The 23198-nt window shown below is 54.3% G+C and overlaps 10 protein-coding genes across 10 annotated transcripts; 5 read left to right on the top strand and 5 right to left on the bottom strand.

The window, feature by feature from the left end:
* Positions 1–121: 121 nt before the first annotated feature.
* G647_05926 (mitochondrial import inner membrane translocase subunit tim-14) lies at positions 122–504 on the bottom strand (the record flags this gene model as incomplete). Its single annotated transcript, XM_008730252.1, has 2 exons — positions 122–403; positions 454–504. The coding sequence occupies 2 exons, from the start codon at positions 502–504 to the stop codon at positions 122–124; spliced, it is 333 nt and encodes a 110-aa protein (XP_008728474.1).
* A 703-nt stretch (positions 505–1207) lies between these two features.
* On the top strand, positions 1208–3453 carry G647_05925 (uncharacterized protein; the record flags this gene model as incomplete). The annotated part of the gene is made up of 6 exons (XM_008730251.1): positions 1208–1372; positions 1428–1925; positions 1980–2217; positions 2271–2654; positions 2727–3113; positions 3275–3453. The coding sequence occupies 6 exons, from the start codon at positions 1208–1210 to the stop codon at positions 3451–3453; spliced, it is 1851 nt and encodes a 616-aa protein (XP_008728473.1).
* Positions 3454–6751: 3298 nt separating this feature from the next.
* Positions 6752–7183, top strand: G647_05924 (uncharacterized protein; the record flags this gene model as incomplete). Its single annotated transcript, XM_008730250.1, has 1 exon — positions 6752–7183. The coding sequence occupies one exon, from the start codon at positions 6752–6754 to the stop codon at positions 7181–7183; it is 432 nt and encodes a 143-aa protein (XP_008728472.1).
* A 1554-nt stretch (positions 7184–8737) lies between these two features.
* G647_05923 (uncharacterized protein) lies at positions 8738–10434 on the top strand (the record flags this gene model as incomplete). Its single annotated transcript, XM_008730249.1, has 2 exons — positions 8738–9477; positions 9534–10434. The coding sequence occupies 2 exons, from the start codon at positions 8738–8740 to the stop codon at positions 10432–10434; spliced, it is 1641 nt and encodes a 546-aa protein (XP_008728471.1).
* Positions 10435–12035: 1601 nt separating this feature from the next.
* G647_05922 (uncharacterized protein) lies at positions 12036–13923 on the bottom strand (the record flags this gene model as incomplete). The annotated part of the gene is made up of 6 exons (XM_008730248.1): positions 12036–12158; positions 12224–12861; positions 12920–12994; positions 13089–13483; positions 13541–13683; positions 13774–13923. 6 exons carry the CDS (start codon positions 13921–13923, stop codon positions 12036–12038), a joined length of 1524 nt encoding a protein of 507 aa, XP_008728470.1.
* Positions 13924–14605: 682 nt separating this feature from the next.
* Positions 14606–16277, bottom strand: G647_05921 (uncharacterized protein; the record flags this gene model as incomplete). Its single annotated transcript, XM_008730247.1, has 2 exons — positions 14606–15365; positions 15415–16277. 2 exons carry the CDS (start codon positions 16275–16277, stop codon positions 14606–14608), a joined length of 1623 nt encoding a protein of 540 aa, XP_008728469.1.
* A 715-nt stretch (positions 16278–16992) lies between these two features.
* Positions 16993–17637, top strand: G647_05920 (uncharacterized protein; the record flags this gene model as incomplete). Its single annotated transcript, XM_008730246.1, has 2 exons — positions 16993–16997; positions 17052–17637. 2 exons carry the CDS (start codon positions 16993–16995, stop codon positions 17635–17637), a joined length of 591 nt encoding a protein of 196 aa, XP_008728468.1.
* A 250-nt stretch (positions 17638–17887) lies between these two features.
* G647_05919 (uncharacterized protein) lies at positions 17888–19675 on the bottom strand (the record flags this gene model as incomplete). The annotated part of the gene is made up of 5 exons (XM_008730245.1): positions 17888–17975; positions 18035–18524; positions 18583–18848; positions 18902–19438; positions 19491–19675. 5 exons carry the CDS (start codon positions 19673–19675, stop codon positions 17888–17890), a joined length of 1566 nt encoding a protein of 521 aa, XP_008728467.1.
* Positions 19676–20649: 974 nt separating this feature from the next.
* G647_05918 (uncharacterized protein) lies at positions 20650–22283 on the top strand (the record flags this gene model as incomplete). The annotated part of the gene is made up of 2 exons (XM_008730244.1): positions 20650–21145; positions 21205–22283. 2 exons carry the CDS (start codon positions 20650–20652, stop codon positions 22281–22283), a joined length of 1575 nt encoding a protein of 524 aa, XP_008728466.1.
* A 42-nt stretch (positions 22284–22325) lies between these two features.
* G647_05917 (uncharacterized protein) lies at positions 22326–22535 on the bottom strand (the record flags this gene model as incomplete). The annotated part of the gene is made up of 1 exon (XM_008730243.1): positions 22326–22535. A coding segment is annotated over one exon (210 nt), but the record flags the coding sequence as incomplete, so codon positions are not given.
* Between the last annotated feature and the right edge of the window lie 663 nt (positions 22536–23198).

Here is a 23198-nt window from a genome sequence, read left to right as displayed (position 1 = left end):
TTGCCAAAATCACAATCCAGCCCAGCTCATAGTGTACATCCTTCGGAATCAGCCTGTCTTCAGCCTGTCTTCAGCCCGCCTGCCTTCAGCTCGCCTGCCTTCAGCCCGCCTCCAGCCTGCCTCAACTTCGAGGACCTTCCCTCTCCAGAAGCTCTTTCGCCTCATTAACCTTACTTGCCAAATACGGGCTGCCCCCTCGATCCGGATGATTTGATAGCATGAGTGCTCGATGATTCTTGCGGATTTTATCTTTCGTCAACGTTCGTTCGCTCAGGTCGAGGATCAACGACGCTTCTCGTTTGGTCATCTTCGGCTCGAAGCCGCCTTTGTAAAAAGGTCGGCCGAGTGCGTTGAGACCATTGGGATTGCGGTAGCGGCGGAAGGCGACGAGCCCGGCGCGACCCTGGAGGATACGTTAGTCCAGAACGAGGAAGAGAGGAAGAACAGCCGTACGAAGAATGCTGCGGCGGCGATACCGACGCCGATGGCTAGAGTGGACGCCATTGCTATGGAAGCCGAGGTTTCAGGCTGAGCGAGAGACGCGAGGGAGAGACTCTCTCAGGAGTACTGAGTCAACCGCGAGGATGGTTGACGGATGTACGGAGGTATGTGCTTGTCGTGTCGTTGTCGCAGGAAAAAGATTCGCCGTCTGGCAACGCCCCGGCTATGTTGCTCCATTGGGCGATGCCGATGGGGCAGGCAAGACTTGCCCATCTGGAGCGCCTCGCCTTTAGTTGCCATTTCACAATGTCGCCCAGGAACTATCAGTGGAACTATCAACAGGGCAGCTTTTACGACCTGCCCGGTTGTCTCAACGACAGCTCTAGTTTGCTCCCTCTAGTCCCTCGTCCTCGGTGTCCTTGGGCAGATCCTCCCTCTGATTTGGCTCTGCTGCATGATGTGTGCTGTCTCGGAGCCATTCGCGCTGCGTGTGGGCGCAGGCGCAGGCTGACCCTGCATGAGCTAAGCTATCGGTCCAATCGTGCCAGCACGAACACGTTGTCTTTCAGCATGAACAAGGTACCGACAGCCAGATTCTTCGACGTACAGGTGGGGGAGATCATGCGAGTGGGACGGGGTTCTCCCAGCTCCCGAGGCGTAAAGGATCCCTGGAGATTTCACGTTACACAGCTTTTGTTTCCATCCCCCCCCCGTTCCTGTCTTTTGCCTGTCGAGCACAACATCTCTTTGGTGAGCAGTTGCAAACATGCGTGTTGCCATCATTGGAGCCGGGCCGGGAGGCCTAGTGACTCTAAAATACCTCCTGGAGGCTAGTCAGCGGTTCCACGTCGCGCCGATCGAAGCCAAAATCTTTGAAGCCCAGGATGGCATTGGAGGCACCTTTCGCTACCGCACGTACCCGGAAGGCGAGGTGAGCTTATATTCCCTCACCGCCATGGTGATGGACAGCACTAACTCTCAAACAGATGGTGTCGTCAAAGTTCTTGACTACCTTCTCCGACTTCAGAATTCCCAAGGGCCGCTTCCCCAGCGGCGACAACGATTTCCTCCAGCTGGAAGAGTATGTCGACTACCTCGAGGACTATGCCGATCACTTCAAGTTGCGGCCACATATCAACCTGAAGACCAGGGTGACGAATGTACGACGCGCCAAAGGCGGCAAGGGCCATGTCGTCACGTACACTTCACCGGACGGAAGAACTGAGGAATGGGCCTGCGATGCGGTTGCGGTGTGCACCGGGTTGCACGTAGAAACCGTTGTGCCGGACATTCCGGGTATTGAGAAGGTGCCTACGGTGCTGCATTCCTCGCAGTATAAGAGCCGAGAAATCTTCAAGGAGGGCAGCAATGTCGTAATTCTCGGGGTGGGCGAGACGGCAATGGACATGGCCTACTTTGCCGTGACTTCTCCTGTCAAGACAGTGACGCTTTCCCACCGAGGCGGATTTGTCCTGGCACCAAAGGTACGCGGTTTGTTTTCCATACGGAAAGCTCGTTAGATGACCCGTTCTTCGCAGCATGTCGAACGTTTTGTCGTCAATGGCGAGCAAGAACCAGAGCATAATGCCTCTCCGGTTGATACGAACTGGAACAGCCTGTTCGACACGGCGTATGCGCACCCGAAGCTGAGGAACCATCGTTGGCAATGGCTTTTTTACGACTGGTGGACTAAAGGCGTTTGGGTATTGCTCAACAATACGCGTTATGGTTATGGCCAGCATGCTGGGATCATTAAAGGCTATCACATGTCTGAAGGTGCGTATACTTCCGCCTGTCCCACGTCCTCCTCCGGCCACTGATCGTACCAGTCCTCTTTGTCAAGTCCACCAGAATACAGCCGTACTTCAACAGGCGTTACCATACGTACGGCAAATTGGGGCAGTGGAAAAACAGCAAGATCGACCTCCCAAGAATCGATCAAACCGAGCGGAGCGTCGAATTCGCCCCATGGCCCGAGTATATTGACAATGAAGGCATTATCCATTTCCAGAAGAACGACTCTGTGGAGTCAAAATACATTGAGACGGTGAAGATCAAGCCGGATGTCATAATCTTCGCGACCGGCTACAGTCATTTATCGTTTCCGTTCTTGGGCCCTGGCTATCCCGATTCCAGGGATGCTAATGTTCGTTCCCTCTGGAAGGAGGGCGATGAGACCATTGGGTTCATAGGCTTCATTCGACCGCAGCTCGGTAAGTACTCAGTTGTGAAGTGGTGGCTCGTCTCTTCATGATGACTACATGCTTACCACGGACTCATGCCAGGCGCAATTCCACCTCTCGCAGAGTTCCAAGCGCAGCTCTGGATCCTCCGAATCCTCAACCTCCTCCCCGAGTCGAACCTCCGGCACCTCTCCCCATCGTACGACCCGGACGCCGAAGAGTGGTACAAGCTGAAGCCCCGCGCCGGCGCACGCGTCCGCCACGGCGTCGATCACGAATCCTACGCTTACCAGCTCGCCCTGGACATGGGTGCCGCACCATCTATCGTCGATGTGCTGAAATACGGTAGAAAAGTCTTCATCGCGTGGGCCTTTGGCGCCAACTTCAACACCAAGTTTCGACTCGTTGGCCCGTGGAAGTGGGACGGTGCTAAGGAAATCATGAGAACCGAGATGTACGAGTTGATCACAAGGAGACCAGTTTTCTGGGGTGAGTGCCGCATTTCGTCCATCTCTCTCTTCTCTCTGCAGGGTAGAGCCTCGAGTAACCGGCATGGGATGAAATTATTCAATAAAGAAGTCATGCTTGCTCATTTGTCTTTAAACCCCCTGGCTCCCACAGACACTGACGCAGCTGCACGCTCAATATAGGACACATCATGCTCAACGCTCTGCCAATGGCGATATTCGGGCCCCTCAGCCTGCTCTACTGGATCTTCTTCACCTTCTACGAGCCCTTCCTGAAGAGACTTGGCTTGGGACTGTCGAGAAAGCCTCCAAAACGCCAATACATCAAAGGCCACGCAAGGACGCCGTCCAAGCAGGTCTAGGGGCGAGCCGGCTGGACTGACTACCCGACAAAGAGACTTCCATACGTACATACGCACATACAATCAGACACATGGACATACAAACTTACACCTCAGGTACCTCGTAGGTACTACATACGTGACGACGCGAAGTATGACGACAAAGGACGACACCAGGCGAACACGGCGCATTTGGAAACCCCAGACATTACGAACTTGAGGCGTGCATGCATGTAAGCGTCTGTATCCGTTATATGGATCTAGCATACCTAGGTACCGAGATACCTAGGTACTTCTCTCACAGCATATTCAGAATGAAACGCACGCCTATTCTATTGCAGGTCAGGTGGTTTGCTTGGTCTAGTTTAATCGAGTGTATTTACCGCAGTATAGCTACAGCAGGTATCAAGGTCAAGATCAATATCAAAGTCAGTATCAATATCAGTATCAGTATCCTGATCTAACATCTGATATCAGAGTCGTGGTGGCAGGAGGCCTCCCAGTATTCCTACCACTTAAGGTTGCCGGGCGAGAGGTGCTGTCTTCCATAGCTACAGTAGCTGGTGGCTGCATTCTAGACTTGCAATCAATCGATTATACATTCATCAGACTAGACGGACACCTAAAGGTGCACTTCTAGCAAGAGTGAACCGACAATGTAAGAGGATTATTTCCCGGATCAAACGCCCTAAAGCCACACAGCTGTACAGCTGTACAGCCTTGCAACACTTGGGTCTCAATCGCTGACTCGCCGAAGATGACAACAACACGGTCAATTCGGTCTCGAAATGCGTCGTCGGTAATGTAGTTTTGTGCACAAAGCCACTTGCGAGCACAGATCAAATGTCAACCAGGACGACAGAACAGGATGATGCATTCCACAACGGCGGTCCCTCGACCTGGTTTAGAGAAGGTCGAATGCCCTGTGCTGCCAGATGGACGGACGTCTCCGTAGGGCGACCTGCGTGACCATGATGACAGAACAGGAGGGCCTTCAACAATAGCTCCTTTGCCGTCCCGCCAAATGGGTGCCCCTGTAGGCCACCCGCGCGACCATGGCAAGAGGGCTGGACTGGATGGAATGGATGTTCGAAGTCGATCGGGGAGATACTGTGTTTCCCGTCCTGAAGGATTCCTCGTGTAATGGAATTTTTTCGAAATCGCTCGAGCCCAGCCGGGTTTTCTGAACCGATATTGACGTGTCGGCGGCCGACAAAGTAGATATGCCGCAGTCGCTTTTCGCTCGCCTCAGCGATACTCCGACCCAATGCGGAAATAAACGCAGAGAGTGGTCGTTGCAATCCAGGTGTGGAGAAATCCTGGGGTTCCCCAGGCGTCACGCAGAGCTCGTTCAACCATGGTACGTTCCATTCGCCGCGGTGGTCGAAAGTGTTAGAAGGCGAATGGCCCTGTCAGAGTGCTTTGTCATAGTGATAGACACGAATGTGCTCGTCAGTGTGCTTTGACTGAATGGAAACTCTCGGTGGCAGGTCCACGGACCGGTGGCAAGTGGGAGCGAGCTTCAGCAAAGAAGTGCGTCTGTTCTTGAAGGCAACCGAGTCGGTGCAGAAACATGATTGTATTGTGAAATGCGCTTCAGGAACAGATGCGGCGTAGATCTCAAGATACGGCGTGGTGGGTGCCTTTCTCTGTACAAGGCTTCATTGGGTGTGTGTTTGATTGGAGGTGGGATTGTTTAATCAGTCATTCGATTTCGGAACCAGTTGGTCATTTTCAGGAACGAAGGCCAGCGCGATCTTACAAAGGGTAGCATCCGGGCCACTACTCGATGGTCGTAGGAGGAGTAGGTTTCCATATCATCCTCAGTGGAAGAATTTAGGCCCTAGAATGTAGCTTCAGAGGAACGGCTCACTTGTCTTCAGGAAATGGCACGCAAGTATATAGTGACCTCGATACAGTCTGTGGTCAGTGACGTTCGGCCACATGCGGGGAAGCAGCACGCGACGTTGGACGTAGAAGAGGCATAGGCGACAGTGGCAGATGAAGAGCCGGTGAGGTTGTGATGAGGTGATGAGGTGGTGAGGTGGCAGTGAGGCCGATGAGAGGCTTGATTCACCTCTTGGCGCCTTGCAGCATTGCTTCAGCGGTTTTTCATCTCTTCACCACTCAGTGTCGACTAATTATTCTGCCACTTTTATTGCATGTACCTCGTGCCCAGTACAAGTGTTCATCATCTCAATCACGTTTGATTCTTGATATGCTCGGGTTTCGCATCGACGTGTTCCACGAAAAGCCTGGCCTGGACCTTCGCCTAGGCGCGAGATCTCAAACTGGACATGCACCTCGCTTCTGATGCTGTGTAGCCAACCGGACATCGACGCCGAGCATGCTGCCAATGCCACTACGGCCACAGGCGTCTCTCGAGAAAACTTATCTCGGCGAAGCAGAATTTTGGCCGGCGGTGGCAGTGCAGAGAGTTGTTGAATCCATGGTCGTAAGATGAGACTATCCAGACTCAAATCAGGCAAGCTCCATTCCAGCAGACTCGACACAGTCGCAGTGAGACTGAAAGCCGGCTGCTGGAACGACTGGTTCAGACTTTCGAAATCATGTGGCTGATGCCTTGGGATACGATACGAAGCAGTTAGGCGAATCAAGCACTGGATGCTGCCCTGCCTCGACCCCTCCGGCTTCAACCTTGTCCCTGCCAGCCAGTCAAGATCCTCCCACTGGCTACTACACGTTTACGAAATTTAGATCGCACACCGGTGCTCTTGTAGCTATGCGCATTACGTAGCACAGGGATTTTTGAGGAACTTTTGGTGCTTGGTGACTGAGTTAGAAGGACAGCCTCGTTTCTACCGTGTTGCGAACAGGGAGTGCCCGAAGGGCAAAATGGGGTTTCCCATGCCTGTGGTACGGCAGTACATCGCAAGTCATTTCAAACATGTCTTGCACCCTGCCGCTGAACACGGCTCTAGCCTGGCCCGACATTCTTGGCCATCAACCAACATCTATTCGCCTTGGCACGTCTAACCAACCTGCGTCACTGGGAAAAGTTTGGGGCGCAGAATGGCTGAGCTATGTTGGGAAAGGTGGTAACGATACCCCTGCCTGCATGTCGCCAAGCCGTTGTGTGAAGAACAAGTCTCGCGCGAGCTGGTAGGACTCACAACTGCAACAGGAGCGCCAGCCACTGGCGGTCTCATGAATACGAACTTCGTGAGGAGAGAATGGGATATGCATAAGTATAGGATCCCCTTCGGGCTCAGGCACTCTCCTACCAACATCGAAATTAACACACAGGCACATACCGCAAAGCATCTTAGACAGAGAAGTGCATACCCAAGAAAACAACATGGCGAAATTCATCTTCCAGCTCAACCTGTTTCTCATGCTCCTGCTCACCGCTCTTCAAACGACCTTGGTCAGCTCTATAGAACTCACGGACTTCGACAGCATCCCCATCAACGACCAGCAGATTTTCGAAGGCGCAATCACACGTCCCGGCGAAAGCGTCATCTGTAATTCCAAGCAGAGCCTCATCCACAACCTCGAGCAACTCTCATTCTACCTCAAGGCCGATTGCCAAGATCGCAACAGGTCAGCCGTCGGTTGTTCATGCTGGCCTCCGAGATGCGCCAGGGGATGCACACCTACCCGCGCGTGCTGCGCTCAGAACACAACAGCGCTGGTTGCTGAGCTAGAAGGGTTCAATGCCTTTTATGCGGTCCATTTCAAAGAATTGTTTGGCGGGGCTCCACAGAAATGCGCCCAGCTGGAGGAGTAGTCGAAGCGATGAACAGGAGCTGCAGCCGAGCATATAGCATGGTGCAACTGGAGGGCTGATCTGGATGGGTGAAATTCGAATCTGTGGGAGATTTGGACATAATCGAGGCTCTCAAAAATCCCCCAGTCTCTCGTCCATCACTGTAGCAGCGGTGGCTTGGCCGATCCAGACTGAAGCCCGGGCAGCCGGTTGCTGTAACTAGCCGCGTCACACAAAATCATCCGACGCCAGTCATTTGAACACCGGCTCGCCGTCGGTCTCTCACGTTCGTATTCTGTCTCCCTATCAGATCACGACCCAGAGAGAAGAAGAATGCGTGTCTTGCATTCCGCAGCAGCCGCAGGCTGGCTTCTTCCGTGGTTCGCTGTGGCCCCTTTTTTGGCCTTCTCGTACCTGCGCAGGGCTGCGGTTTGTGCTCCTTCGCCCGCCGCCTACCCAGGCACCCAAGCACTCGGCCATTACACCAGAGGAAAGTAATCTCAGGCAACGCTGCCCTTGGTAATTCGTCAGGCGGACCACCTGTGACTCAGTCGATCGGATTCGCCGGCCGCGGCGGACGCTATCGTTGGGTTCGTCTGGGGCTCGTCGCCCACTGCCATCTTCGACGACCTATGGCTGCCTACCGACGTCCATTTGCCTTGCAGCTGCACAGCGTCTGAAGCTGCGGGATGCATCCAAGGGATAAGGAGGCACTTGTGTCAGGACTTGTACCAGGGAGGTGTCGTTGCAATGACGCTTTGTACGGGAGTAAGACTTCAACATGCGAAGTGATATACTGAAGCATGTTTGCAATTCCCGCCTCTGCTCTGATCCGCTGCTTCTCACTGTATTTGATCCGTCCCTCTGGCTTCCATCCCGCGCCCGTGAGTTGGGGTAATGCAGGGCCAAGATAGCCCCCCTCGACATCTGAGGAACGTGCCCGGCTTCCGAGATCTTCGTATCGGCTCGCCTACCAGCTGGCGCTCCTCGCTCCATCGCAGGCAGCTGAACGGTGAAAGTCACAGCGACTTATACGAGCTGCTCGGCACCTTGAACACACAGTCCGATCAGAACGCAACCCCAGGTCAACCGAGAATTATATCAGACACTCGAGCGGACAACGGCAAGCTCTGTGGGGAGGCCATCTATGCTGACACTATTGTCGGCCAGCCTGGTCTTCCCCGATCGCAGCGACTAATAGACAGTTCAGAGGAAACTTTGATAGGACGGCCATGTCGGCGCGCTGCAATATGGAAAGAGCTCTGGTTTCCCCTGCTGTGTATACACGGCTCGATGTTACTCATTCTAGGCACGCTGGCAGTCCTAGTTTCAGTCTACCGAGTGAAGCCCCAGAGAGGCCTCTTCTTCGACCCCACTGGATGGACCGACAGCAGGCAGAGGGCGTACATACTACTCAGCATCCCCGCAAGTATGACAGTCTCACGGCATTGTAGATGACGAACGCTGACCACTCCTCCAGCATGGTTGACCTTTGTTACAGGACGAGCCACACAGATCGCTGGCCTTCTCTCGGGATTTCTCATGCAACTGTGGACGTGGAAGACGGCACAGTCAATGGCTGAGGCATCCAAGCTCCCGAAAGGCGACGAGTTACCAAGTCCATATCAACTCAGCTTGTTGATTGGGATGCTCCTGGCTTCTCCCGACCGACTCCGACGATACGTTTCCTATCGATGCTTCCGGCGGCAACGAAAGAAGGCACCACGCTCTCCTCGGCTTCTGCTCCAAGCCGGACTCATGCTCGGTGTTTGCTTCCTCATGGCGACATTGATGTTCAGTGCTGATACCTTGGTGCACTACACGACGGAAACGGTCCGGTACGACCGAGTGAGAGTGGACAGCGCCGTACAAACATCCGGCCGCGGCTTGTCTGAGCAGTGCTTGGCTGTGAAAAGGGAAGACAACTTCGGCTTTCCTTGCTCGATAAACAATCTCATCTCCAATGATGCATTTCTTGCCGAACACAACGAAATGCTCTTCCTGTACCACAACCGCTCGCAGACCTCCGAGATTCGAGTCGTCGCATCCGACGTCGGCGACGTGGCTCTCCTGCTTCCCAAAACTCAAGGCCTCTCGCCATATGTCGACTACCGTGCTTCGACGATCGGCGTTACCTCCCAGTGCAAGCCAATCAGTCCGTCGTGTAACTTTGGCGTCTGGGGCCCCGAGGATCTGTACTCCGGCTTCTACTGCAGTCCCATGTTCTGGGGTTCTCTGGGCCGAGCTGAGACGAACGCTTCTGTGCCCGGGATCGACTATCCTGCCTTGGGATTCAAAGTCGATTCCAACATTCTGTGAGTTCATCCCCGGTTTGTTTCTGCTCTTGCTGATGGGGCGGTCTCCTACCCAGCTTGGCTTTCTTCATGGACGAAGACCTCACCAAACCCTACAACCCCTTTGGATACAACCCAGACACGGGCGCCCCTGATCCGGATATCCCGCTCATGCCAGATAGTCAACTCATCAACGAGGTCCACGTTGCCTTTGCCACCAGATTCGCGTCCACTGCCGTCCTCGCCAACGCCGATCTCTCTCTAGACGCAGGCTTCTTCAAGGGTCCGAATCCCGTGTACGACAGCGTCATCGCGTGCAGCTACCAATCTCTCCATGTCGAGTACACCTGGTTCAACGGGACCATCAGGGACGTGCAGACGACGCCGGCGCCCAACGGGACCATCTCGGAAATCTGGCACGGCGGGCATATTTCAGGCTCGGTCTCCGGCACGAGCGCCACCCTCCAGACGATTCTCAAACAAGCCGCCGTGCAGAACTCGAGCACGGCCTTTGCGCAGACGTGGGCAAGTCTATACTCGCCCGTCATCATGGCCACTGTCGGCGGACTCAGTTCCTCCCGGTCAAATCTGCTACAACAGACCCGTGTACCCATGTTGGTCATCAAGGTTTCGATCCCTGCCCTCGTGTTTCTGGGGTGGTGCTGTCTCGGATACATTGCTGTCGGGTGTGTCCTGGCCGTGCTCGCCGTACGCACTGCGTCGCGAGGAGACGTGCGCGACGCCAAAGTCAGACTGACGCTGTTCGGACTCGTTGCCTGGGCTGTTGTGGCGTCGGGCTTGGCGGCCGGTGGACCACAAGAAGATACTGTCGGCGGCGGCGGCGGCGTCTTACCGCGGGAGCAGGATATCGGGGAAGAGCACGACACGGTGGGACTACTGCAGGGTCGGAACAGCAGCAGCTTTTACTACAAGGTGATCGGTGGGGACAAGCCGCCTGACTCCTCGCCGCGTTTGTAGTCGTGGTCGGACGTGCTGAGTATAGATCCGACTACCGAGCACACAAGTCCGGCGGCATCTTGTATGGTACAGTGAAACTGTGGAATGTGCACTGTGGACTGTGGACTGTGGACTGTATTTTCACATCCACCAGAATCCTCTTCCAGTAGAGTTTTACTTATCTGCGGACCAAAACGTCTGATCGTACTATTTTGTTCCGCCGAAAAGCTCTGGTCGCACGCAGAGTTGGTCAGCGACACCCTCTTGTGTATAGCATGGCGTGGCAGCCTTTGTTCGCCCCCGCCTGAATTTCTACCTTGTACGGCGTGATCGAAACTTCTCGGCGTAGATATGTTAGTTAATCACCCAGCCAAGGATCCCTCACTGTCAAACATCCCCATCCGAGTTCACGCTGATCCTCTTACAATGTGTGTGTTATAGCCGCCTCGTACCCGGTCTTGACGCCAGATCCAAACATCAAGAGAATCTGGACGCCTCGTCGATCCCAGACCAACGTCGCCGAATTGCGGGAATCTGGACGTTCTGTGGGACCGAGACCCGTGGCGATCAACCTGTATTATCTTGAATGGGCGTGTCCGATATGACTGAAGGATTTTTCGGTTTGGCCGGCAATAGTACAACAAAACAAGAGGATCCGGAAAATCGTTGGAACAGAAAGAGATCGAGATATGAGGGTCCCAGGATTGTGTACCTCCATCCGGTGGAGGACCGCAAAAGGCGGGCTGAAAAAGCATTGATTCACCACACAAGATACCACTTCAGTCCGCAGCGGGTTGGAAGACACCACAAACCTTTCACATGGACAGGTTAGGAACAGCCATGGGGAGATATGTGGTGCATAATCCATCGAGGCCCAAGCAGGTATTGGCCCTGGAGGAAGAGAGAGAGAGGGCAATGAGTATTCCATTCTCTGAATAAGCTTACCCGACTGTAGTTCGAATGCCATGTCACACTCACTCCCTCGAGTCTTTCACCCTTTTTACAATCGCTGTTTGGCCTCGAGTGCTTCCTGGACGGGCTTTGTGCAATGGCCTCCTGGGAAGCCAGTTTGGATCAGTACGGAGGACGGACACTCTGACTGTGGTCTCTCTTTTTGGATATCGCCGTCGCAGATGACCCCGGCGTGTAATTGCACACAGTCGAACGATTCCTCAACGGGGAAATGTACACAGTACACACTCTTACCCTTTCCCCGGCTGTGGTGTGGGAGTTCCAGCAAATACGACCCGCAAGCAAGGCAAGAATTAATCAATGACTTCGCCTGTCTGCTAAAGATGGGTTCGATAGAATGACCTTGGCGACACAGAGCCGTGTGGCAATTGATTGAATCCGGTTTCTGGCGACGTCTATTGATAGCGACAGGTGATAGAGTAGGCCGGTACCCGGATTCATCATTTCTAAGGCGGTATCCCCGTTCATTCATATCTGCACTCTTTACTTGTGTGGATGAGTTCGGCCTTCTTAGAACGTGCACTCTGGTGTGGACAACTTCAGCCTTCTTAGAATGTGCACTCTGGTGTAGACAACTTCAATATCATTGGTATCCGCATTCCTCACGTTCTCAGCTGGACAACTTCATCGTCATGGTATATGTGATTGATTCATCCCTCCTGCCGCCCTTCACAAGTAGCCACCGGTCCCGTGTACATCTTATGCGCCGAAAGGACGTAGTTTACCGCAGACATCAACATGACGCCAGCGAAGATGACTATCGCCCAATTCATCTGCACCACGTCAGCACCCTTCATCACAGCACAAATCTAGACTGATCGCCCCGTCCATGACTTACCTCATCGGCTGTAGGCTTCCAATAAATCGGCCAGAAAGCCCAGAAGAACGCAAAAATCGCGTATACCAGACCCAACGTGTTGACCGCAATACCCCATCTCCCTAAGCTCCAATACACAGGCGGCAATGTGCTGGGGTGGACAATCCTCCGCCAGAGAACACAGGCGATGCTGATCGCGTACGTGGCCATGAGCGCCACGATGGCCAAGCTGATGATGGCATTGAACGCGATCGGAGAGCCAATGTAGATCAACGACATGACAACCGTGTATCCCCAAGTGACAAAGCAGCTGTTCGCCGCAACATTCAACTGGGGATTCACTTTTTTCAGCCACGTCGGAAAGGGCATACCGTTGTCCCTCGCGAACGCGAATAGCTGGCGGCTGGTCGATGCGAAGCAGGACACGGCGATCATGAAGACCAAGATGAACATGATGGCCGTGATGGCTTGGGCACCGGCCGTGGACAGCGAGTTCTGCAGTATCCAGACAAAGGGGAAGGCTTCACCAACTGCAGCCTCGACATCGGTCATGGCGAAAACGAATACCAGCAGCATCGCGAACGCCAGGGGGATATTCAGCATGTAGGCCCAGAACATTGTCTTGGGAGTCACGACGCTGGCGTTCTTGACCTCCTCGGCTTGATATCGATGTTAGTGCTTGCCACGGGCTTGAGTTTGATGGTGGCCGCAACTTACAGAGGTGAGCGACTGCGTCTGACGCAAGGACATTCCACATGGCTGGGACTTGGCCAACCATGACGGCGAGTCCCACTGCGCAACGTGTCAGCATGCCCTCACAAGACGGGGGTGCAAGTTCGGCGCCACAACAACCAAGGCCCATGGGTTTTATGAGTGCGTGACCTACTTAGCGGGTAGTTGCCCCCGTTATCGGCAAACGTGGTGAAGACCCCCTTCGCGTCGTTCTTGGGCGAAGCAACAGCAACCGTGATTAGCACGACAAGAAAGGAGGCAACGTGCAGCGTAACAAACACATTCTCCAACAACGCAAGCTTCTTAGCACCCCATACATTGATGGCTGTCACGATGGTTCCAATCAGAATGCTCGTCAGAGCCGTATAGTAGTTGTGGATCTCAAAGTCGGGGTTCTGCAATTGCACAAGGGCGAAGATAAGTTGTGCAGCGAACATGCAGTCGGACGCAACGAAAGACTCCCAACACGTAGAACTCAGCCATCCGGAGGTGTAGCTCAAGGCTTTTTGATAGCGCCCAGGAGCGAATTCGCTGACCCAGTGGTATTGCCTGGTAGCCAGGTCAGTTGAACTATGAGACCAGGTGATCGTGGCGGTATCCACTCACCCACCCGCTGTCGGTGCCATGGAAGCCATCTCAGCCAGACTGAGGACGATGAAGAATTGCCCAGTTATGATCCAGGTGTAGCTCCAGAACATGGTCGACGTGCCACCGTCGACAAGCATCTGGAAATTGTTCAGGGCAACAAACTCCGTGAGTCTGCAGTCAGTCCTTCAATGCTCGTCGGGTAGGGGAAGGTGAACATATCAAGTGCCCATGGTGCAGGATGTGAAGCCAACACTGCTGATCCAATTGAAGTTCCGACTAAACTCCTGTTTCTTGCCCATTCTGGCCATATCCTTGTCATCTTGGTCAAACCCATCGCTACCAGCGTCAGTCGTGAATGCTTCGCCTGAGACACCAGCTTGTTTCTCTTCAGGAGGCTCCATTGGCGGTCCTCGTGGGAGGAGACACGACAAGGAAGAAGTTAGACTGGGAACACTCAAGACGAAGGCGTCTTGTGGCTGTGACACAGTATATAGCCGCCTAAGTCGGTGACGATGGGGGTATCGCGGTCTAGATTTTGGCGGCGCCCCGTGTATCCAAGGCTGAAGGGATTCGTTGCGGACCTGCTTGTAGCGGTAAAGCTTCGAAAGATAAGAATCTCGGGAGTTGTCCGCAAGCATCCCTGTTGCACCAATCGATTGGCCACCACCGGTAAGCTCTAGGTAAGCTTTGTAGATAAACGTCCGACACGGTTAGACGAATCATCTCGTATGCGCCGACATATGACAAGGTGCACAAGGCGTCACCCATGGCACCGGTACCCAACGGCAAGATAGGGGAACTTACTATTACCACTTGCCGATTCGTTGCGCGAAAGGAGCGCCAGATAGAATGAAGGTTGCCATGTCCTTGAAAGACGCGCGATGTTTGTGAAACAGTGACTCGTACCCAGCAAATCACGCCAATCAGCTCATCATGTGCCAGGTGGTAGATGCGGCCTCCAAATGTACGGTGGACACGAGGCATACTTTGTCAGCACAAAACCAGTTCTAGACTGCACTGCGCGATCAAAGAGCCGTGCCAAATAATGTCACACTCACTTGTCAGTCCACTGAGCTGTGATCCCTAGGCTGATGGCGTGTTAGTGAAGCCGTCCGCATGAGCAAGACCCCATGCATCTTTCCAAATATCGCGGACATGCTCGCCGAGAGTGTATTCCCACCAGAGAAACCTGGCCAGGGAACGCTTGAAGATCTCCCAGCTAATGTTCTGGTCAATCACCATTTTGACCAGTTGCCGCAGATACCAGTCTCTATGCTTCGTGGCCTCGGCCGAAACCGCGCCCATAACAGTTGCCCAAAGTATCAGCTCTCGATAGCAAGTATCGGTATCAGGATCGCGAGCAGCGTTGTAGGCTGCCAGGGGTCCCCAGAGCTGCGCGGCTAGTCGCTGTCTGACTCCAGACGACTCCGGGGCGGGAAATAGAACAACGTCGCTGTATATCTGCAAGGCGAAGCGACAGATCTCGGATGTCCAGCAACATGCATCTTCCGGAGAGCTTGAATGGTCCGCCGGGGATTCGAGGCTGTATAGATCATGTTGAAAAGCAATGGCCAGTATGACGAGCTGGGGAAAAGGTAGGCAACCCTGTCCCCCACGACAAGATTGGTCCAGTGCAGACGTGATTTCGCCGGCTCTGAGGGCCAACTTCACAATCTCCGGGTGACTTTCAGCCAGCATTTTCCAGCCGCTTCCCATATTGAAGCAAAGCTCAGCAGCCTCCCCATCAAAGGGCAGTTGACGTTTGTCAGAGGCCTGCCGGAGATCCCTATGTACCGGGAACGTAGGACGAGTCCCAAGCTTCGTTGCGAGCATCGTATCGGCTCTGTCGTCACGTTAGCACACGAATTCCACTCACGACTTCAGACACATACAGAGAGAGATGATGCGAAATAGCGGGCGCGATCACCTCAAGGCTTCCACGTTGTCGAATCAGGAAGCTCAATGCTTGAAAGTGGGGAATACAAGGCTCGAAACAGCCGTACAGACGTATGGGAAACGAGTCGGCGATTGGACTTTCCCGGTATCGACTAACAGATCCGGGTTTGGCCAAATCACCCCCTTGTGCAGCCAATCTACTGAGGCAGTCAATCAGTTCGTCCGAGGGCGGGCCTGTCAGATTGGCGATACTGTCTCTGAGGATACTCAGCGCCGCGGTTTGGTGCTTTAACCGAGTCGCCAGTAGGGTCTTCAAGACCTCTGGATCCTTACTCAGAGCATAGCATAGGGTTACCGCTGATGAGATCTGTGTATGGAATTGAAGCGGCGAATGAACAGCAAGCATCTTGCAGTGCGTGATGTGGTTGGTAAGCGTCGCCCTACTCAAGCCAGGGCTGTTCTTGCCCCATATGGTTTCCATCATATACTCGAGGCTGTTGCGGGCGATGGGTGGTAAGGTATGAAGATCATCATTCGTGAATGGGTCGACTTGTCCCTGTCCTAGAATCATTATCGGACTGGGGAGCGTTATGGTAATGCTTGACTCGTCGTCGGGGCCTGGTAGGGTGGTGGCGAGGATAGTGCTGGCGGCCTCTTTCGCACCCAGCTGTTGTTTTACTCGGGCACGGTGGTCGGCCCTTGTATTCAGCACAGCCGTTCTCTTGGACCATTTGGTCACCGCCGCCTGCGCGGACGACACTCTTGCTGCGTGCGAGCGTACAGTCGAGGCTTGCAGTTCGCGTTCCCTCGCAGACTGTCGCGGCGAAGGAACAAGCACAATCGTAAATTCACGCGCCATCAGAAGTGAACAGGACACGGGTGGAACCTGGTTGCGGGTTTCAGGACCGTGAACGAACCTCCGACGCTGGCAGCGCGACAGAGATCCCACATGGTCAGTCACGACCTCGACGATGGTGAATGCAAAGGTGTTCTGGGATCGAGAGCACAACTTCTGTCCCGTAATGTCTCAGGCAGCCTGCGACTCTTCGATCGATGCTGAGAACCCACCAGGCGTTGCACCGCTCTGTCCGAAACAAAATCAAGCCCAATAAAGTCGACGGTCGAGCAGCGCCAAGGCCACTGCTTAAGAATTGTCGGCCGAAGCAATCGACAGGGATGAAGTGCGTAGGGCACCAGGAAACGCAGGATCCAGAAGGCTTGCAGCTTCCATGGTCTGCGTCAAGAACATAACAAGGGGAAAAGGTCGCAGAGCTGAAGTTGATGGATAATTAATTAAATGCCGCTGTCGAGATGCTTTTGCCATATTCGGTCATTCCATTGGCCAATTAGAACCGTGTACCAACCGGCCAATCGGCGGGGCCCGTGGTGGGGCAGGATTTTTAGTCGGCTTCACAAGATTTTGAGGAAAAGGTGAATTCGCTGCGTTTGCAGTCCGGAACACCAGCACGCCTTCCAAACACTGGTCCTACTCGCGACAGATACAGCGGGACTGATCTTTCAACCCCCAGCCTCGACATTCAGATCGTCTCGCGGAATCAGCTGACACCACAGCCATGAGGTGTGCCTCCCACTACACTACCGTGAATTAATTTTCTGTATTGACACATCCCAGGATCGAAACCTGCCACCTCTGCTCCCGCCCGGTGTACCCTTCCAAGGGAATCACCTTCGTCCGGAACGATGCCAAAGTCTTCCGATTCTGCCGCTCCAAATGCCACAAGAACTTCAAGATGAAGCGCCAGCCGCGTAAACTGAAGTGGACAAAGACGCATCGCGCGCTGCGAGGCAAAGAGATGATCGTGGACCAGAATCTGCTGCTGGCACAATTTGCGAAGAGGAGGAACGCGCCCGTCAAGTACGATCGCAACTTGGTCCAGGCAACGATCAAGGCAATGGAGAGAATCGAGGAGATCAGGGCGAAGAGAGAGCGGGTGTTTACCAAGAGACGGCTGAGTGGCAAGGCCCAGAGAGAGGCAAAGAGAAGACAAGACCTCAAGGTCGTAGCCGAAGGCGAGCATCTGATCAGGAAGGAGCTGGCGGATCTGGAGGCCGCCAGAGCGGAAATGGAACCGATGGTGGCGCAAGTCCGAGCAGAGATGGAAGCGAGCAGGGTCGTTGGCGAGGAGAGAATCAGACAGAAGAGGAAGAGAAAGATGCTCGTTGGAGGCGGCACAGAGGAAGAAATGGACTTGGATTGAAGCTCACGCTCTTTTCCAGGATGGAGTGTACGAGCACTATGAGATTACGATACCCGCGGCGTTACTGGTGTCTGGCGATGCGCAATGAAAAGGTTCAATGGGTAGACGGAATAGAGAGCGCTGTCTGGTGATTTTGGGATATCTGTGGCATATGTCGGTGATACTGCAGAGGGACTGAGCTTACCACTGAACCTCGTACCTAGATGACCATTGAAACTATAAAGATCCTGACGCCGCCTCATCCTGCACTTCACTCCATGACCACATAATGCTTGAAGTCCCTGGTTTTGACGTTCCGCTCGAACATGATGTCCACTTCTTGATAAGTCCTTCCTTTCCTAGAATTCACACCACAGTCAGTAAAAGGCTGAGGAGACAACGCGCACGGAGGACCCACAGTTCAGGCACGCGGAAGTATGACCAAAGCAAGCACAAGGCGGCGAGTCCTCCGAAAAAGAACCCGAGCTTGCCTCGCATGTTGGCCTGGTCCGGGTTGATCATGTACGGAATGGCGACGGTCATCACGATTCCGGCCGTAGCTTGAACGGCCGTGGCAATTGCGATCGTCTTACCACGAACTCGAGTCGCAGACACTTCGCATAGCAACACGAAGCACACGGGCCCAATTGACAGGTCGTAGATGAAATTCCAGATCAGCATCAGGACGCTTTCCGCCCACTTGATCCCCGGCCTGTTGTCGTAATTGGGTGCGCAGTCTAGGATGGCGATGATGAACTGGAGAGCGGCCAGCAGTGCGAGGCCTGTGTTGTAGATTGTTCGTCGACCGAAGTATATCAACAGCACCCAGGAGAAGCACGTGCCGAGGAAACCGAGGGCAAGGAAGCCAACGCCCATGTTGAAGGCTTGATCGTCGGGGAGCCCGGCGACTGGTCGATGGTCAGCTCTGGATCGGGGACGCGAAAGCACATCTTGAGGAGAACATACGGGTGAAGAAGTAGGTCGCGTAGCCTACGAGATAAATGCCAGAAAGCACCTGGATGGTGTAGACTCCGACAGCAATTTCCGTGCGACGGAGGTTGATTTTCTTGAAACAGTCGAGATAGGTGGAACCAGACTCGATCTCGCGTTCGAGCCTGTCGGTCTCGATGATCATGGCGAGGGTGGGCCGGACGTCGACGCCACGTGAAGCCAGACGCTTGAGCGACTTCTCTGCGTCCTCAATACGTCCCTGTCTCTGTAACCACCACGGACTGCAGGGTATCAGCGGAGAGCTTCTTTAAAGAGCCATAACGTGAAGTGTTACCTCTCAGGCGCGAATGGCAGGCCAATCATGATGACAAGTGGCCAAAGCCACTGAACCGCAAACGGCGCACTGTACGCCCAGTGGCTATCAATCTTATGGGTTCCAGCGATGACTCCGTTGGCGATGAGCTGTCCCGTGACAAAGCATATGTTTGTGCACGACGTGAGCACACCTCGAAGCGCCAATGGGCACACTTCCGAGGCGTATGCGGGCGCAATGACTGCGTAACTCCCTAGAACCAGGCCACCAAGCAGTTCGCCAGTCAACAGCACGGGAAGTGATCGCGCGAAGAACTGAATGAAGACGAAGCCGGTGGTGAGGATGATACACGCGCCAAAGGTCTTCTTGCGCCCGAACCATTCCATGGGGTAACCCGCGCAGAATGCTCCCACGACTTGTCCGATGGGGGAGCCCATACTCAAGCCAGTCTGCCACGGGGCTGAGACGATATAGCTTCCATTGTACAGATAGCCAAAGTCGCGTTGGAACGCTGAAGTGGCATACAGCTGGCCCAGTAGCTGTGGGTCAAATGCGCACCTGGTCCGACCGTTATCGACCTGCGTTCCCGTCTCGAATCTGGTTCACTTACATGATGACACCGATCGAAAAGAAGAGGGACCACCCAACAGCCGTCGGGTAGAGCTTGACAGCCTCCCAGAATGAGAGTTTGTGCTCACGGTCAGCAGCCGCACGCGCTTCGGCATTGATGTCGTCGATCGACGCCGTGGCAATGAGAGCCGCGGGGTCTTTCCGGGTTTCGATGTCCTTGTCCATGTCTGCGACTCCTCCCATGAGTGTTCCTGACCATGAGCACTAGAAAGGGGAATGAAGCAAAGTACAGGCAAACAGTGGTAGACGGGAGATGGTGGACTGATAAAAGCCCTCCCTCGTGTGCGTGCGTTATCAAGAACGATAAGAGGAAGAGATCGCCTCCATCAGTCTACGACAGAGCTCTTGACCCCTCCTGGTGGTAACGAGATACCAGAGCCCGAGGCTAATGGCCAGTGTCTAGACTTGTGCCAATGGCGGCAGGATGCAAGAAGATATTGGCTGCGCCTTGGCCACGAGAGAAGCTTAAGCGGGAAAGGCTCACCGTTATCAGCCTGAGCCTGATTTGACTGCAGTCCTAGGAGTGGTTGCTGCTCGCTAGGCTCTTCGATGCCGTCCATCCTATCGCGCGTCTTGGTGGAATCAAGGTGTGGACGGCTGGAGAGTCCAAGCGAGAGCCAGGCTGTTGCGCCGTTTTCTGGAACAGGAATGCAAATCGAGAACCCCAACTCTGCTCGCGTGCATGCTCAGTCGGGGATCTGCGAAGGCTGGGACGTGGGATGCACAACGCTATCGTTACCGTTACATCGGGAGGAGGAGAAGTTGGAGTTGGTAGAGCGATGCGAGGGACCTGGTCGAGGAGAACGTCTGGCACGTGATTGGCTGGCGGAGGAGGCACTTGTTACTGTCAAGCACACGGCGCCTGCGCGCAGCTCCCCCGGACAAGGCTGCGGCGGCTCAGCCTTGCCCCTCCATCAGGGGAAACGCTTGGCCTTAGTCATCAGTCTCACATCAGTTGGCGCTCGGGAGGCGGACTGGGCAGTCCTGGCAGTCGATCGCTGAGCCATTTTCTGAGCGTGCATTTAACAGAATGAGCCTTAAGATGTGCTCCAAGCTGAAGTGCGGGACCTTTGTAGAGACGTGCACAGCAGTCCGACATACGACACCGAAACTGCTGCCCCTACCATTACAGCGCCGACATGGCTGAGGAAGCTGTGATCTTTCCTGACCAACCTCTGTTCATGGTGGATCGTGGATGGCAGCGACGCAAGAAGAGGGCGGGAAAGAACTCGCCTCAGGCAGTGTACGAACGAGAGCTTGTTCTCCAACCATCGCGCGTGCCAGAGGTCACCATCACTGTCGCCAATCGACCTGGCAGCGCGACATCCACGCCGCCGCCCGACAGGGAGAATAGGCAGAAACCAGCAAAGAGCGACTCAAAACAGCCTGTACACATACAGTTCATGAAATATGAGCCTCCGCCACCCAAGAGAAAGCAACAGCATGGAGCGAAAGAGCGCACGCAGACTGGAGCCTCTAGCACGGGCAAACCGCTCTGCAACGAAACAACGATGAGATCAAGAGGCGTCTCTCAGGATTTATTCACTCTCAAGCCGTCCCTTCCTGGAACCGCGACTGCCCTTTACTTGGTTATAGACCCTGAAGTCAGCTCGTTCCAAGAGTTTGTCGGCTATTGTAAGTGCCCACCTCGGCCAGCTCCGGTGTCAGGCGAACCCCTGCTGACCGCCTACCAGATCCCACCCGACTTGCTGCTTCAATGTACCCAATCACCAAGGCAGTGACCCTCACTCATAACCCCATTGAGACATTCTGGTTTCCTGCTGTGGTCAAAGACGAGGTCTCCCTGCACACGATTTTATTTTCTTGCGCAATGCACTACTTTCTCGGTTCTGGACAACTGACCTTCAGAGATTCAGATCTCTTGGTGAAAGCGATCCTCAGCCGACTCAACCGTAGACTACATGAGGGGAAATACTCGGACCTGACCATTGGGGCTGTATCGTGTTTGGCTCTCTGCGAGAACCACCTGGGCAACCATCCAAAGTGGAAAATGCATGCGGCGGGCATGTCTGAAATGGTGCGCGTAAGGGGTGGGTTCCAGAATGTCCGGGATGTGCTGCACATGAAAATCTACAGAGCCGATACAGTTGGTGCTGTTGATACGCTTACACATCCTAACTTTCCTCGTCCGGTCAGAACAACGAAGAGTCTCTTCGGTATGTTGGCAATCGAGCCGCCGCGTACTCCTATAGAGGCGCTGTTTGTGGATCTTGGCTTGACGCAGACCGTGTTGAATGCACTCGTGGAACTATCACACCTTTGTCACGCTCTGAACCAAGCTGCAGGGGAGCGAATCCCCGTCGATCCCATGGCCTTTGACGAAGACGTTACCTGCATCCAGCACGACCTGTTGAGATCGATATCTCCGGATCAGGAAGCTGTTGAGCGACTCTGCGTAATCACGGCGCTTATCTTCATTCAGACTCTGACCCGGGAAGTGCCCTTTACGAGACTGTGCTCCAGCCACGTCTCGAAACAATTGAAAGAGGCGTTGCCCGCCCTCGACGCCGGCAAAGCTCCCGCCCGACTCATATACTGGATGCTGTTTATGGGGGGCCTGGTTTCCCAGGACACGAGCGAGAAGATCTGGTTCCGGAAAAGGCTGAGGGATTTTCACCGGTTACGGAATGATCTGGTGCGATGGGAAAATGTCAAGGCCGAGCTACAGAAGGTTTTCTGGGTCGACGCCCTGCAAGAAGCATTCGGGCTCGAAGTCTGGCACGACATTGATGCCACGCACCAACTTGCTTAGGGTGAATCTACAAGTTTGCCGGGTACGGCTCCAACCCGTCCCATCCAGAAACATGTTGACATACGCAGTATATAGCTTCGCATACTGCAATGTGAACCACGGCCTGTGCGAGGATAGAGGATCCGCTGGGCGTTTGGGATCTCGCGGTACAGCTTTCAACTCCTGCTGGTAGGCATCAGCACGTGCTGGTCGCCGTTTAGCGACCAGGAACGGATGTGTAATTTGCCCAGGCGGTCGAAAGCCACACGTAGATTCTTCTCGGACGAATACATGGCCCCGTTCAACCGTCTCTTTGCGGGACCGTCACGCTCCAGGGGCTTCCGAAAGAGCGACTGGGCCGTTCTCTCTTGCAGTCTTTTCCGGCTTTGCTCAAAAGCGCCGCCCGCTCGGTCGTCACCACAGGAGAACGAGAAGGCAAGTGGTCAAGGCTCGTTTATCTCTGCTGCTACGGGCGCCCCGATAGCTCCGACCGGAGGATTCTCTCGTGACCGAACGACGCCAGGGACATGATCAGCCGCGGGGTAGAAGGTACCGCTGAGGATCAGTCAGGAAAAGGTGTGGTGGGCGCCGTCGTTTGGGCACAGTATTTGCCTTCATGAGAGAGAGAACAAACAAGTCAATCCAGGGAGCGTCTATTCCTCGTCCTTTTTAAACGCACGGCAAAGAGGACACCACCGTAACTCTATCAAGATGCAGGCGTTTACCTGGGAACTGGTGCAATACATATACCTGAGCCGTGTCAGAGGTGTGGTGGCCAAGGCGAGATGAATCGGATCCATCTTCGGCGTCCCAAAGAGGCAATAATGTCTTTTTCTGGAAAACCCTCCCGCGGTGCACGTGCCACATCGGCGGTTTTCTTCTCAAGAATCCCGGCTGCCATTGGTGGCTTCTGTGCCTCACCGTACTGCGCCACCG

This window comes from Cladophialophora carrionii (genome assembly GCF_000365165.1).
Source record: "Cladophialophora carrionii CBS 160.54 unplaced genomic scaffold supercont1.5, whole genome shotgun sequence".
NCBI classification, from domain to species: domain Eukaryota; kingdom Fungi; phylum Ascomycota; class Eurotiomycetes; order Chaetothyriales; family Herpotrichiellaceae; genus Cladophialophora; species Cladophialophora carrionii.
The sequence above is the reverse complement of the archived record's forward strand: the minus strand, read 5'-3'. Positions and strand labels throughout refer to the sequence as shown.